This window comes from Chenopodium album, chromosome 14 (assembly GCF_948465745.1).
Source record: "Chenopodium album chromosome 14, dcCheAlbu1.1, whole genome shotgun sequence".
In the NCBI taxonomy this organism is placed as follows: Eukaryota; Viridiplantae; Streptophyta; class Magnoliopsida; order Caryophyllales; family Amaranthaceae; genus Chenopodium; species Chenopodium album.
The window spans coordinates 26,735,587-26,751,320 of record NC_137847.1 but is presented as its reverse complement, the minus strand read 5'-3'; the positions used below and the strand labels follow the sequence as shown (position 1 = coordinate 26,751,320).

At 37.8% G+C, this 15,734-nt stretch overlaps 1 protein-coding gene and 1 pseudogene across 1 annotated transcript; both read right to left on the bottom strand.

The window, feature by feature from the left end:
• Positions 1-4,386: 4,386 nt before the first annotated feature.
• On the bottom strand, positions 4,387-5,728 carry LOC145577938 (uncharacterized). The gene is made up of 4 exons (XM_081635355.1): positions 5,446-5,728; positions 5,313-5,388; positions 5,037-5,241; positions 4,387-4,965 (listed from the first exon to the last, which is right to left on the bottom strand). The coding sequence occupies exons 1-4, from the start codon at positions 5,726-5,728 to the stop codon at positions 4,387-4,389; spliced, it is 1,143 nt and encodes a 380-aa protein (XP_081491481.1).
• Positions 5,729-15,416: 9,688 nt separating this feature from the next.
• Positions 15,417-15,514, bottom strand: LOC145580516 (small nucleolar RNA R71; annotated as a pseudogene).
• Between the last annotated feature and the right edge of the window lie 220 nt (positions 15,515-15,734).

The window sequence follows — 15,734 nt, the reverse complement described above, 5'->3', positions numbered from 1 at the left end:
CTGTTCGAAATCTTCACAAGCTGCCTACTCTCTAAACAGGTATAATGTATATACAAGTTTTTTTCTTAGTTTTTCATATCAGCAATGCTTTCATTTCTTAGTATTAGTTCCCTTTCTGCATTGTACTTTGTTTTTGCATTTCCTTTGTCATCATCAAAAAAGGGGAATATTGTTGGACTTAATGATTTTGATGATGACACAACCTCACTTACTTACAAACTAATAAGTGCTTGATTGTTTAAGTGTGTACTCAGTTGCAAAGACTAGGAGAATTAAGTGTCTTGTAAAGATACCATGAGGAACAAGAAGGCCAGAAGCAGAGCTATCCATAAAGAAGAGTTCCTTTGCAGGAACTGGTGCTTCAGAAATGAAGACTTGAGAAGAGAAGGTTCCCCTTAGGGAACAGAAGCTTCAGAGCTGAAGCTTCATTAGAGAAGAGAAGTTCCTCCCAAGGAACAGGAAGCATCGGAGTAGAAGCTTCATCCAAAGACATGAAGACTAAATATATTTTTATATTTTAGGATTTATGTAAGTATGAGAAATTAGTTACACTCGAAAAAGCTGTGTGGAATTGGTCTAAGTTGATAAAATTGTGCATGCTAGTTTTTAGGAAAATTGTTATCTTATAACGGTTATCTTTTTCCTAACAAAAAGATTTTATTTATTCTGATTTTTGAAAATATCTTTTGCAAATAAAATCTTCCACGTTTTCTAAAAACTTGCAGCCTACTCCTCCATGATCTTTTTCAAGTCATGGTCTTGCACATTGAGGAGTTCATGTTTCCTTAATTTTAGGAACATGATCTTCTTAGTGGGTTGGAGTAGTGGCGTAGTGGAATAGCTGTTGATTTCAGATGGAAAAACACACCATTACTCACATAAGTTTTCAAGCTTTAATTCGAGTTAAGTGTCAATTCCACACAAGTTAATTAGAGTGTTCTTATTGTTCTTATACTAGAGTTTGTTTTTCTTTCGAGTTGTAATTTGGGGAATGGGGAAGTTTGAGTGAATTTATGTATGTGAGAAAGAGAAGTGAGAAAGAGAAGAGAAAGAGAAGAGAGATAGAGAAGATAAAGAGAAGAGACATAGAGAAGAGAAAGAGAAGAGAAGAGTAAGAAGTTGGGTGACTTGTTCCTCGGGGTTTCAAGTTCGTTGAGGAACTTAAAGTTTGAGTCTTTAGTTTGTAATACGACCATTTGCCCTATTCTAGTGAAGATTCTTTTCCCAAAATCCCAAGTGGTCATGGTTTTTCTCCTTGTTAGGGCCAAGGAGTTTTCCACGTAAAAATCTCTCTTGCATCCTTTAGTTCCTTAAGTTTATCTTTCTGTTCCTTTAGCTTACTTAGTCTTAATTCCGCAAAAAGTTTGACTAAACTCTCATACTACAATTCAACCCCCCCTTCTTGTAGTATTCTTAAAAACAACACCAACATTCGAAATCCTAAACATGCATCTAACATATAAGTCATATGTATATAATCATAAATATATATCGAAAATATAATTAAATGATGCATTTGACAACTATTATGACCCCTTGAGTCTTCAAGTCTTCAAGGGTCGTCTTTTGCAACTTCATGGCTTCGTTTTCCAAGAACCTCCGTCTTCAAGACATAACTAAAATAATTCAAATACTAGTATCTAAGATTAGGACTAATCTAAATATTAAGGTACAAAAGTACTTAACCGTTTGCAGACCGTATTTCGATTAACAAAAAATACATCATGGAACGCAGTCCGTATTTTCTATCCTAATCGGGCCACACTAGTTTCCATTTTTATAAAAGCTACGGGAGAATATACATTTCATTCATCAATTCACTATTTGTGAATGGCCCATGCATTTTACAACGATGAACAACTAACAATGCAAAAACACGCGTAAACTAGTAACTAATTTAGGTCATTAATCCAATTAACACGCCTAATTAAAACTAGCGAAAGTTGTTTCACCGATTATGTAATTTAGCAAAATAAAAATTGAAGCTTCCACTAAATTCTGCATCCATCTTAATTAATCTAATAAATTAAGTCGGTAAAACCAAAATTTTGCCAATGCCACTCAAAACCGAGGCCTAGCCTCAAAATTTAATTAAAATAATTAAAACCAAAATAATTAATTAAAATAATTAAAACGGAAAAAGAATACAAAATTGTGTAGTCCAAAATGTCTAAGTATCAAGACTTGGAGTGCTCACTACTCGCACAACCGATTGATGCTCAATAAACGTGGGAGTGACTTGCGATGTCGCTTACGCGTCACACCGAACTTTCACGCACCAAATCGTAACCCATAATGGCCATGTCGCGCGAGCTTATTGCACCACATTGCTCCGTAAGCAATGTCTATGCACACTGACCCCTATCAAGCACCAACATGCATACATACATATATAGCATGCCACGCACCATAAGGCTCGAGCACGCATACTTACCTCTATACTTGTATTTAGTTTTGTTAAGTGTTTATCGGTTTTGTTTGGCTTATGGAGGATTAGTCAATGACCTAGTTTTCCCCTCATCAATAGAGCTTATCTCCTCCCGGGTGTAAAGAGTACGAGGTGTTGTGAGCTTCTTCTAAAATCTTCCTTTTGAGATCCTCATCCTTAGGAATACACCATCTCCCTTTGTATTTCACTGTTCCACTATCATCAACAATAAACTCAGTTGTTGCTCCTTCTTCTTTCATCTTTCTCACCTTGGTCAACCACTCATCGAACATTTGCTTCTCACGAATCTCATCATATATGGTAGGGTTGACTGACATTGCATTCAACTGAGCGTTCACCTGTCCATACTCCATCACCTCCAAGTTCAACTTCCTAAATTCTTCACAAAGTTCCTTGGCTAAAACCATCAAGTTCACTGTATAACTTGTCTTCCTACTCAAAGCATCAACTACCTTGTTCGCCTTTCCTTTGTGATATAAAATCTCTGGGTCGTAATCGGTTAGCACCTCAAGCCATCTCCTTTGTCTCATGTTCAAATGACTCTGTATGAATATGCATTTAAGACTTTTATGGTCTGTTTACACCTTACATCTCACACCATACAAGTATTGTCTCCAGATCTAGAGAGCAAACACTACAGCTCCTAGCTCTAAATTATGAGTAGGGTAATTCTGTTCATGTTGCTTGATCTGCCTTGATGCATAAGCTACAACCCTCCCATATTGCATAAGTACACACCCAAAGCCATTCTTAAATGCGTCATTTTAGACTTCAAACCCTTCAGTCCTTGATGGTAGGGTTAAGACTGGTGTTGAGGTGAGTCTTCGCTTCAATTCTTGAAAAGATTTCTCAGACTTCTCATCCCACTAAAACATAGTATTCTCTTTCATAAAATTGGTTAAGGGTTGAGCTATCCTTGAAAAGTCTTGCACAAATCTCCTATAGTATCCAACAAACCCTAAGAAACTTCTCACTCTAGTCACACTTGTTGGTCTTGACCAATCAGAAACTGCTTGAATCTTAGATGGGTCCACTGCAACTCCTTCCTTTGATATCACATTGCCTAGAAAAGCTACCTTCTCTAGCAAAAATTCACATTTTGAAAATTTGGCATACAACTTCTTTTCACTGAGAATCTCCAACACTTTTCTTAGATGTTCTCCGTGCTCTTCTCTATCCCTCGAGTACACAAAAATATCATCTATGAACACCACCACAAACTTATCCAAATATGGTTGAAAAGTTCTATTCATGATATCAATAAAAGCTGTTGGCGCATTAGTAAGTCCAAAAGGCATAACAGTGAACACATAATGTTCGTATCTCGTGCGAAAGGCTGTCTTTTGGTATATCTTCGTCAGCAATCCTCAACTGATGGTATCCTGTCCTTAAGTTAATCTTTGGAAAGATCCCAGCAGCTTTAAGCTGATTAAACAAGTCCTCGCAATGGATATTTGTTCTTTAATAGTGACATTATTCAACTCTCGGTAGTCAATACACAACCTTAAGGTTACGTCCTTCTTCCTCGTAAACAAAATCGGTGCTCCGTACGATGAAACACTTGGCCTTATATAACCCTTCTCCAGCAACTCCTCCAACTGTACTTTCAACTCTTTCATCTCTACTAGTGCCATTCTATAAGGTGCCTTAGAAATAGCTCCAGTCCCAGGCACTAAGTTTATTTTAAAATCCATCTCCTTAATTGGTGGCATCCCTGGAAATTCATCTGGAAACACATCTTGGAACTCTCTCACCACTAGAATGTGATCTATGGACTTTTCTTCTACAGTCACATCTTGCACGTGGCATAAATAAATAGGGTAGCCCTTTCGGATATAAGAATGGAAAGTCATGGCTGACACAATACTAATCTCTGGTTTTGACACAACTCCCTGGTAAGAGATTCTATTCCCCCTTGGCCCCCTAAGAGAGACCTTTTAGGTATGACACTCAATTCTAGCCTTACACTTGCTAAGCCAATCCATTCCCAATATCACATCAAAGTCAGTTAAGTCAAACTGAATAAGGTTTGCAAGCAACTCGGTTCCAGCAATGTTAGTTGGAATGTCTTGGTATATGGATCTATGAGGAACTACCTCCCCTAAAGGGATTGTTATACTGGTTTGACACAAAGATGAATGTTTTAAAGCATGTTTATTCACAAAAGAAGCGGCTACAAAAGAATGAGATGCCCTAGAATCAAAAAGTAAGTAAGTAGGGTTTGAGTTCAGGAGAAAAGTACCCGTCACAACGTTGGCATTAGAGTCAATCTCACTCAGGTTCATGACATAGATTCTTCCATTACTAGTCCTACCACTGCCATTGTGGCTGCTTCCTCCGCCATTGTTGTTGTTTTGGCCATTCCCTCCTTGAGAATTGTTGTGATTGATGCGGTTGTTGTAGTTTGAGTTCCTCCCATTATCACTTCCATTATTGCCATTGTTGTTACCTTGCCCATTATAAGCCTGATTATTGCCATTCTGCTTCTTTGGGCACTCAAATTTCTTGTAACCAACCTCCCCACATTCAAAGCAAGTAAGCAAATCTCCATTGCAGTTGCGTCTGGGATGGCTCTTGTCACATTTACGACATGGTCGATTGCGAGATCCTTGCTGATTCTGTTATCCCTGGCCCTAGTAATTATTGCTTCAATTGTTGTTGTTACGGCCTCCCTGGTGACCATTTCAACCATTCCCATTGCTATTACCCCCGAGGCGTGGTCTCTTGTCATATCCTTGATGGTTCGATGAGATTTCACCATTCCCCTTCCTCTTATGCCTATCCTTGATCTCCTGCTCACGTTTCAAAATCCTTTTGATATTGCAAGCTCTATCATAGGCCTCCTTATAGGTATCAGCAGTACCAGCCCCAATCACCTTCTTTTGGATCAAAAGTCAATCCATCTTCAAACTTCTGAGCCTTATATCTCTCATCAGGCACTACATTAGGGCAAAACCTAGCATACTCATTAAATTTCTCAGCATACTCCTACATACTCATGCCAGCAGTTTGGTTAAACCTACTGAACTCGCTGTACTTCTGTCTCTTGATATGCTCAGGAAAGAAATAATCCCTGATTGCTTTCTTAAAAGCCACCCAGTTAAAGTTCTGTTGAGCTCTTATAGTGGCTCCTTCATTTTCCCACCATATATCAGCAACCTCACGTAAATAGAAAGTGGCTTGGTCCACCTTCTGAGCATCAGGGGTACCAGCAGCAGTAAAAATCTTGTTAAAGTCACGTACCCAGTTCTCAACAAACATGGGATCTTCCTTCCCCATGAATAGTGGAGGTTTCAATGTAGCAATTTTTTTAGTCATGGCTGCTTGAGGGTCGTTGTCATTGTTGTTATGGTTGCTGTTGTTGTTATTCACCTGGTTTTACAACAATATTCCAAGGTTCTAGTTCATTTGCCTAAGAGCTCTCAACCTAGCAGTAAGTTATTCAAGAGTCTCAGCTATTTGTGCAATTCTTCTCCAACGAGAACTAGTGTAAACGTTGTAATTTTGCATACACAATTGGCACAATTTTAACACAGGTGTTACCACCATACACATTTTAACACGATTTTTTTAGATCGTGTGAATTGTAAGTAAATTAACAACCACATTCTTTTATGTAACACATCATTAGTACACATAGACAAGAATTAAGCAATTTATTAAATCTCAATAGCATTCATAGAGTCGGCCAAATTCCAAACCAAATAATGCATCAACTTAGCGTTAGACTATAAATTAATGCATTGCTTTTGTGATTTCACAATCATTCATCCAAATCATTACTATACTTGACTAAAGTAAGCACAAGAAAATAAGAGCTTTGTTCTATATAAATAAAATAGATAGAAAAATGAAATGATTTTATTACATTAAATAATGCACATAAAATGGCAAAGTATAAATATGTTAATCAAAATTATTTTATTGCAAAACCAAAAGAGAATGAAAATCGTCTTTAAAAATAACACAATTGCTCAATAAACTACAATTTACAAATAAATCAAAACTATACTATAGTTTCTAATCAAAAGAAACAAGCTTTTATTTGTAAAAGTAATAAAGGGGTTTTAACCAAATAAGCTAGACGCAACTAAAAAAAATCCAACCATCATTTTCCCCTTCACTTTCATGAGCTTTATTTTCCTGAGGTTCCTCCTCATCATCATCATCATCTAGGTTATAGTCAAAGTCTTGCTTGGCTTCCATCATCGCCTTCTCAAGGTATTCCAAAGTAGGAATCCATCTTCCATCGTAATAATATTTATCATTTGGTTCACCATTGATGTATAAGTCAGCGTACTTCTTCTTAAGTTGAGAAAAAGGTCCCTTTAAAAGTATTTGAGATCGTCTCTCCAGAATGAGGTAATGAGATTGGCCCTCAAGTACATTTTAATGGAAATGTTCAATGTAGAGATTTAAACGATGCACGTAATGTCGAATGTTTTCATTGTACTTCATACGAACCATGTAGGGAGAATCAAGTAATACATGCGTACTCTTCCTAGAACTCGACTTTCTTGCAATTTTATGTTCTCGTACCATCCTCTTATAAAAGAAAATAAATATTCATCATAAGTACTTAAGAAATGTACTATAAAACACATAGATCCTTTATCCTGATTCCCACACTCACGGCTTTCCTGAGCTTAAATCAATTTACAAACTTATATAGAAGTTTTAAACCTAAGTCTTTAATTTAATTCATTTTAGTCCCTAAATTTTGAAAAACCCTAGCTTTGATACCAATTTGTAACACCCCCAAAATTCGAGTCTTTTTAAAACAATAAGAGTAACCTTATAACTTTCAAAACCCAACCCTCAAACCCTGGGAGTGTTACTGCTGCACTTATTTTCCGTAGAAAATAAATGCAAAGTAGAACGAAATACTATTAACTAAACTAAGTGGTCAAAGTGGTGGCAATATAAAATAGTCATTACATCAAAACTGCAAATTAATTTAAAAACAATAGTTTAAAGGAAATAAATAAATTCGGAAATAGACTAAATTGTCTTAGCTATGTGATTATTCTAACGTCTGCTCACATGTAACTGAGTACCCTGTTACCAACCTGCAAAATAAATCAGAAACAAGAAAAGAGAGAAAACTCCCAAAATCAATTAAACTAAGTAATTCCAACTCCATCCCGTAAAATAAATAATTTTAGTTGAAAACATTTTATACATAACACAATTTTGTAGACAGAATAATATTAAGCAAAATCAAATTATCACATAACACTTTATTATTTTATTTAAGAAAAGAAAAGAGAACGCCGGGACTAGTCCCTATCACCACCTACTTTACAGAGGGTTGCGCATAACCCCAAATGGCCATAAAATAAATCTGAATGTCCTTAATGTGCACACCCCTCACTAATACCCAGTGATTAGGAGGAAGACTAACAACAATATACAATAATTTAAACCAACTAGTAGCAACCATAACTACTAGTGGGCAACCTGTTCTTGACCCTTTCGGGTTTCATTTCCCTTCTTAATTTTAATGTAGATGTTAATAATTAAATTAACCGATTACAATGCACACGAGTATTGAACGAGTCAATATAATCCTTATTTGAATATTTCAATTTCAGTATTATTATAACATAGTCATTCTGCATGACATACAATTACAACTCGTATCCCAATTGGCCTTGGAGACCATCAATTACATATAATCAATCATCTAATTCCCAAGATTAAAAAAAAAACTCATACAATATTAATTAGTCAGATTTTTGAAAATAATTATATTAGTACACAAAATATAGAAAACTAGTATAAAATATGATTCCAGCATATCATATGATAGCACACTCATCACAAATAATTACATAACCACGTAGTTGGCACACAATATTTCAAAACAATTTCCTAACGGGATTTTAAAGATGATGAACATTGAAAATTACCTTGATCGTGCCACAAACTCAAAGGTAATTAACCTCCAAAACGTTCACCTAGTAGCCTCCGTCTACAAGTAAACGGTTCCAAGTTAGATAATTATACGACTAATACAAAAATTGGGCGTAAGATTAATTTATCACCACCCATAATCTAATCACCTAAAAAAAATTAAACAACTAATTGAAAAGTTAGATGATAGATATTATATCATTATCATCATCACAACCTTCGACCGAAGATCCACTAAATCAACACAAAGTTTTTTTTTTTCTTCAAAATCGATCAACACAAAGTCTAATCCCGTAGACCAAGTTACACTAAGTCAAAGGTAAAGAATAAATTAAAAGAATAAACTAATAATGATCAATTATCAAAACTAAAACATGATGGAAAGTGGCGAGATGCAGATGAATTCTGAACTCGGTACTTCGGCTTTGAATTTTTATTTTTATTTTTTTAAAGTAATTCAATGCTTTTTATGAAAAGTTCGGTAGTATTTCAAGGGTAGATAATATGATTTGATAGTGAATGGAAGGATTGGGGTTTTTATGAGATAGCTTACCTGAGAGGAGATGATGGTGTTCTTTGGGAGTCAAAGTACAGTAACAAGCTTTAAGGTTAAGAGGGTTTATATGTTTTGAGTTTTTTTAGCTTTGGCTGTAGAAATTTCACAAGATAAGGGTCAATCTTATCTCGAGTTTGTTACATAATCTCAGTAAACAAATTTCAAAAATTTCCTTTTTATCAGTTTTCAAACCAAATTCTATAATCATTAAAAATCAGTTTTTTTTTAATAAATCCAAAAATAAAAAATAATAATTATACAATTTGAAAATAATAATAATGAATTTAAAATTTTATTTTTGAAAAGAAATTATTGACTAAAATTACTCAAAATTTTGGGGTATTACAGTTCATGAATTTAATTCTCACCCCTTTATTATTGGTGTTGAGTCAAGAAGCTAGTTTATCTATTTACTCGCTCAAGTAAGTTGAGTTTAAGTCAAGAAACATTTTATGCACCAAGGTGGTAATCGTGCAATTTTGTGCACAAAACAAGCCAAGGAACCTTAAATAAAATAAATAGTATGTGCTCACTAATTAATTCAAGAATTAATTGGAAGTATGTATTGAATGTTGTTATGTTTATTCTTGATTGATTGGTTGGAGTCATCACAAGTAAGTTAACTAGTGATTGTATGACGAGCATGTTTTAATTATTTTATTGGTGATATGATATTTTTTTTGGGTAAAAATACCCTAGACACGTGGCCTAATCAGAGAGGGACACGTGTCATCCCTTGATAGATCCAACCAGGACCACTCACCAACTAACATGTGTCACCCTTAGATAACAAAAGGAAATTGCGGCCTTCAAGGCCCAATTCCCAGAAAAGCCGAAAAGCGGCACAATTCACCAAATCTAGGTCAGCGTGATGTAAGAAAGGACACTTTTTCCAACGACCCTATAAATAATGAGATTTCCCCCATTTCTAGGACACGTTCATTTATTACCTCATACCTACATTCTCTCACATCATAGAAATCACCTGATCTTTGAATCCGAGAGTATCTCACTTTTACCTGATCACCTCATGCCTTACACTAACCTCATGTACCTACAGGGGTTAGATGATGCAACGTGGTGCATATGTTTCCTTGCTACGTTGAAGGGCATATCCCAACAATTGTTTGGCAACTAGCCAGCCGGATGAATTGATAGCTTCAAGAGGTTGGCCTGCTTGTTTACTTCAAACTTCATGATGAGCATCCCTGCCAAGAAAACAAGTCTCGACTTGAGCACCATCAGGCAGGGGGAGAGAGAAGGACTTCACTCTTACGTCAGGCGGTTCAATCTGGCGAGAATCCAGATTCAAGGATTGTCTGACGAAGGTTCTTACACATAATTTTTTAAGGGTCCGAAGGACGGATCAACCTTTAAGTTTCACCTCGTCGGAAAAGAGGGTTTTCACCCTCCAAGAGGCGCTGATGGAGGCGAAAAGCTTTATACAAGAAATCTACCTCTACACATCTAGTAATCAGTCAGACTCTAAGAAGTCTGACAAACAAAAGGAGAGTCGGTCTGCTCAGCCGTCTCCCAAAGCTTAACAGAGCAAAAAGAGAAAAAAGATATGGGTGGTTGAAGACTCTAATCAGTCGTCACAAAAGAAAAAGAAAGAATTTAAACTATACATCCTTAAGCACGAGTTTAATAAAGACTTTTTCTCCATCCTCATGGAAATAAATGACCGGGTGACAATAGAGAAACCCGCGACTATGAAGAGTTTCGCCAAAAATCGGAACAAAAATAAGTACTGCCATTTCCATGAGGACATCAACCATGACACCAATGACTATAGCCTCATTGTTGTATCGTCTAGCTGATGAGGGGGTGTTAAAGTCCTATATCCTCAAATCCCAATTCACCCTGAAGACAAACCCTGGGCAGTCGTCCAAAAAGACTGCCCAGCCTAGTAGTAGTTTGGACACTGACAAAGATCCGATCTACACCATAGCAGGTGGATTTGCCGGAGGAGGCCCTACCATCCGAGACACCAAGGATTATTTGAGGAAGATGAATGTTAACTCTGTTGATGAGGGTCAGGCGTCTGCCAGTACATTTCCTGAGGTCATCATCATTGAAAAGGACCGTGGCTTAGTCCGCCGGCCATATGATTACCCAATCGTCAGTGAATGTAAGGTCGCCCATCAGAAGGTGGGCCGGATCTTGATAGACACTGTCAGGTCCTCTAACATCATCAGCTACAAATGCTTGTCCATGCTGAAATAAAAAAATCGAAAACATGCATAGCGTCTCCCATCTTCTTGTTGGTAAAATGCTCAAATGGGCTATTGAAGTCCATAGTCTTGAAATCACTTTAGAACTAATAAAGGCAGGAAGGGGCAGGCATTCACCGACTTCATTGTCGAAATGACAAGGCCGGTTGCACCACACAATACTGATGGGGTTAGGAAAGTGTATATAGACGGGAGCTCTACCATGAATGGCTGTGGTGTAGGTGTTATCTGTTAGTCCCCTGAGGGAGGACAAGTATGAGTATGCACTGCGGTTCAAGGTCCAGGCCTCAAATAATGAGGCAGAGTATGAAGCCCTACTAGCCGGCATCCGTATGTGTAAGGCAGTAAGGGTAACAAAAATTGACGCCTGCTCTAATTCACAGTTGGTCGTTAGCCAATACCGGTGACTATGAGGCCACCTATCCGGCTATTATCAAATATCTTCAGGCGGTCAAAATTGAAGTTGTGACACTTGAAGAATTTCATCTGAGTCAAGTGCCCAGGTCTGAGAACAATCAGGCGGATGCGCTGTCAAAGTAGGCATCCTCCGCCCCCTGTGATATTCCTCGGTCAATATATTGTAAAGTTATGGAAAAACGAAGTATTGTTAAAGAAGTGCCCATTGGAGTACTTGACCGAAGCTGTATCGAGATGGATGGCATCCGGGAATACTTGCAAGGCAGCAAGCTACCTGACTCACCCTAGGAAGCGGCTGTCATGAAGAAACGTGCTGCAAACTTCGAGATGCGAAATGGAAAACTCTTCAAGACGGGTATCTTAAAGCCTCTATAGAAGTGTGTTACCCCAGAAAAGGGGCAAGAAGTTCTCGAAGAATTGCATGATGGATACTGCGCCTCCCATAAAGGAGGCAGATAACTTGCAGTCAGGGCAAGGCAAGCTAATCCATCGTTCGGCCACTAATCTAATGGCAATCCATAGCTCGGTTCCGTTTGCTAAATGGGGCATGCATATTTTGGGTATATATACGCCTGCAGCAGGCGGGAAACGGTACATCCTCATGGTTGTGGACTACTTCTCCATGTGGGTGGAGGCAGAGGCGATCAAAAACATCAAGACAAATGATGTCATCTCTTTCATTTGGAAGAATATCATCACCCGGTTCGGGGTACTTATGTCTATAGTTTTTGACAATGGACCTCAGTTGGAGACTCCTTAGCTCAAGAATTTGTTGGGAGATCAAGGGATCTCACATTGTTTTGCATCAGTCGGCCGACCCCAAGAAAACGGCCAAGCTGAAGCTTTTAACAAACTCATCTCAAAAGGCATGAAAAAGAAAATAGAATGGGTTGGTGGTTTATGGGAAGAGAAATGAATTCATGTCCTATGGACCATCCAAACAACTCAAAAAGGGGCAATTTTATCGAGTCACTTATTTAGACAGTAAAAAGCGTTAAGAATTACGACGCTTTTTGGCGTCCAACAAATTTTTCGAGTCACTTATTTGCGATGCTTTTTTGCAGGGTCGAGAATAAATTTTTAGAAAATTTTTTGTGTTGAAAATAAGCTAAAAAAGCGTCTTAAAAGCACGAAATTTCTAGTAGTGTCATCTTCATGGATGCAAATGCGGATATCATCAAATCTCCATGGCGGAAGAAGACCAGCTACATACCGCGTTCATCACTAACAAAGGAGTATACCGCTACAAAGTCATGCCTTTCGGCCTTAAAAATGCAGGAGCCACATACTAGAGATTCATCAACAAAATCTTCAAAGAGCAATTAGGGAGAAAAGTTGAAGCCTACATTGATGACATAACAGCAAAGAGTCGCCACGAGAATGACCATGTCACATACTTGGTCGAAACGCTTGCGACATTGAGAAACTATAGGATGAAGCTAAATCCTAAGAAGTGTGTGTTTTGAGTCAAGGGCGGCAAATGCCTTGGCTTCCTTGTCGATGAAAGGGGCATCGACGCTAACCCCGAAAAAATTAGAGCCATCCTAGACATGTAGTCCCCTAGAAGTGTAAAGGAGGTGTAGAGGTGATGAGTGTCATTTATGGCACTCATTTAGCTTCTTTTAAGATGATTTTTCATTTCTTTTGGGTCTCTTTTATCTCCTTTTCTCTAGTTTTACTTGTATTTTCTCTATTTTGCATTTTCCTTAGTTGTTTCCTTATTTTCTTGCTTTTCTTAGTCTACTTTGCATTTTCTTCTTTACTTGTTTGCATTTCTTTGATTTTAGGAAGTTGGTGATGTTCGAGAAGCTCATTGGAATTCTCTTGGGGTATATAAGGCCAAGGTTGCATGCCGATCCCTCCTTTTGAAGCCCAAAAGCAAAAGGTGTGCAAGAGTCAAGTCTTCAAGGCCACGCTCTCATGCCACGTGGACATTAAAAGACGGTGTTGAACCAACCGAAAAGGCTTCAAGAAACTGCCTTAGCAACATGCATCATGTGGAGCTCACGGGGACATATTCGAGCGCACCCAAGGCACATCCCCTGCTCCCAGAGCGCGGCCGCGCGCGAGGTAGGAGCGGCCGTGCGCCTCTCCTCCCCCTGGTTCCGTACCCATTTTGTTGCGGCCACGCTTAGGGGTGAGAGGCCACGTCTTTTGAGGTCTCTTTTGGACATCTAACTAACTTCCCCTTAGTTTACTATATATAGATTTCCTTCATTTCTAGAGAGAGAACAATCCTTGTTTTTAGAATTAGAATTAGACATTGATTATAATTTTAGAGAGAGAAGCTCTTGATTTTGTGATATTGTTCTTAGATTTTGGAGAGAGAAACTTGATGTTTGTTGATTGTGATATTGTGATCTTCATTCCTCTTTGATATTGATCAAAGTTTTGTAAGAATCCTTTCCTTTTCAATGCAATTTTATGCTTGATTTTGAAATATTGTTGAATTTCTATTGTTTATCTTGATTTTTATCGTTGATATTTGGATTACAATGTTGATGATGAGATTGGTGATTAGTTTTGTTATGCTTTTCAATTTTACCATGAGTAGTAAATAGTTCCTTTGCTAGGTATGTGGCGAAGCATGCATTAGTGATAACTTATAGCTAATTTGGGGTTTTTAATTGATTTGTTGATGTGATTAAATTGGTTAATGAAATTTGTGCATGTGTTTGATTTGAAGAGGAGTAGCTAACCTTGATGATCATGCTAGATTGCATAATAGCTTTCAATGACACGAACAATTGATTTGGATGCTATTATTATCGATTTATCTTGATTTGCGATTTTCCTTTGATGTCATTTGTAGAGACATCTAGGTTGACCCTAGGAAATAGCTTCTTGAGTGATTTTGATTACAAACATCGTTTTCCCTCGCATTGCTTAATTGATTAAATTCCCGTCAAATTAGCAAGTTTATCATTTGTGCATATGGATCCTAAATTCCCTAGTATTTTGATTATTGATTTCCATTTGTTAGTTTGATTCAATTGATTTCAATAGGACAGACAAACCCATCGTTTTAAGATTTCGGAATAGCTTAGCTTAGACCTTAGCAATACCGCTCTCCCTTGGGTTCAACCTGGACTTGCCCCTATACCTAGGATTGGGTTTAGTTTTACAAATTTTGTTTTGACCGGGGAATCTAGTTTCCAACGACCTAGGTTAATCCATCCCTTGTCAAAAATGGCGTCGTTGCCGGGGAAGGCATGGTGATTGCTATTGTTGATTAAGTCTATTCCATTTTATTTGAAAAATACAAAATGATTTTCTTCCTTTTAGGCTACATTTGTAGTCGTGCTATTGATATTTTGCTTTGAGTTTTGTATGCGTAGGGCACGAGATCGAAATTTAGTGCCATTTGATCCGGAAATTGAGAGGACCATAACAAGGATAAGGGTTGCCAATCGTTCCTCAAGTTCAAGTCCCCCAAGAGAGGAAATCCATCAAGAAGATGAAGAAGAACGAGAAAGAAAGGGTTCTAATCCGAGAGTAGCATTGAAGGAGTTGGGCAAATGATTGCTCCTCCTACGACACCGGCAAACGACTTTGAGATAAGACCGGCGATGATCACTTTGATAAAGAGGTGTCAATATAGTGGTGCAAAGCATGAGAGTCCCCTTAATCATCTTAAGGAATTCGAGAAGTATTACAACACAATCAAGGTGAACGGGGTTTGTCAAGAGTTTATTCGACTTAAGATTTTCCCTTTCTCTCTTATTGGACGTGCCTTAGAGTGGTTAGACAATGAGGTGAAGCCAAAATCTTTGAAACATGGGATGAAGTGACTAAGGAGTTTCTATCTCGGTTCTATCCACAAAAGAAGGCATCTGAAGCAAGAGCTCTCATTCAAAACTTCAAGCAAAAGCCGAATGAAAGTCTTTATGAGGCATGGGAAAGGTATAAGGAGTACCAAAGAGAGTTTCCACACCATGGTATTCCTACCTATCAAATCATCCAAATCTTCTATGGAGGTTTAAGCCCCCAAGGCAGGTCTTGCTTGGATGCCGGTGCCGGAGGCCCTATCATGAACAAAACGGAGGATGAAGTGGTGGAATTAATTGAAGATGTGGTGAGATATCACATGGATTGGCAAGAAGGTGAGAGAGAGTCGATAAGAAAAAGCGGTTCAATGGTTTATTTAATCGACCATCTAAAT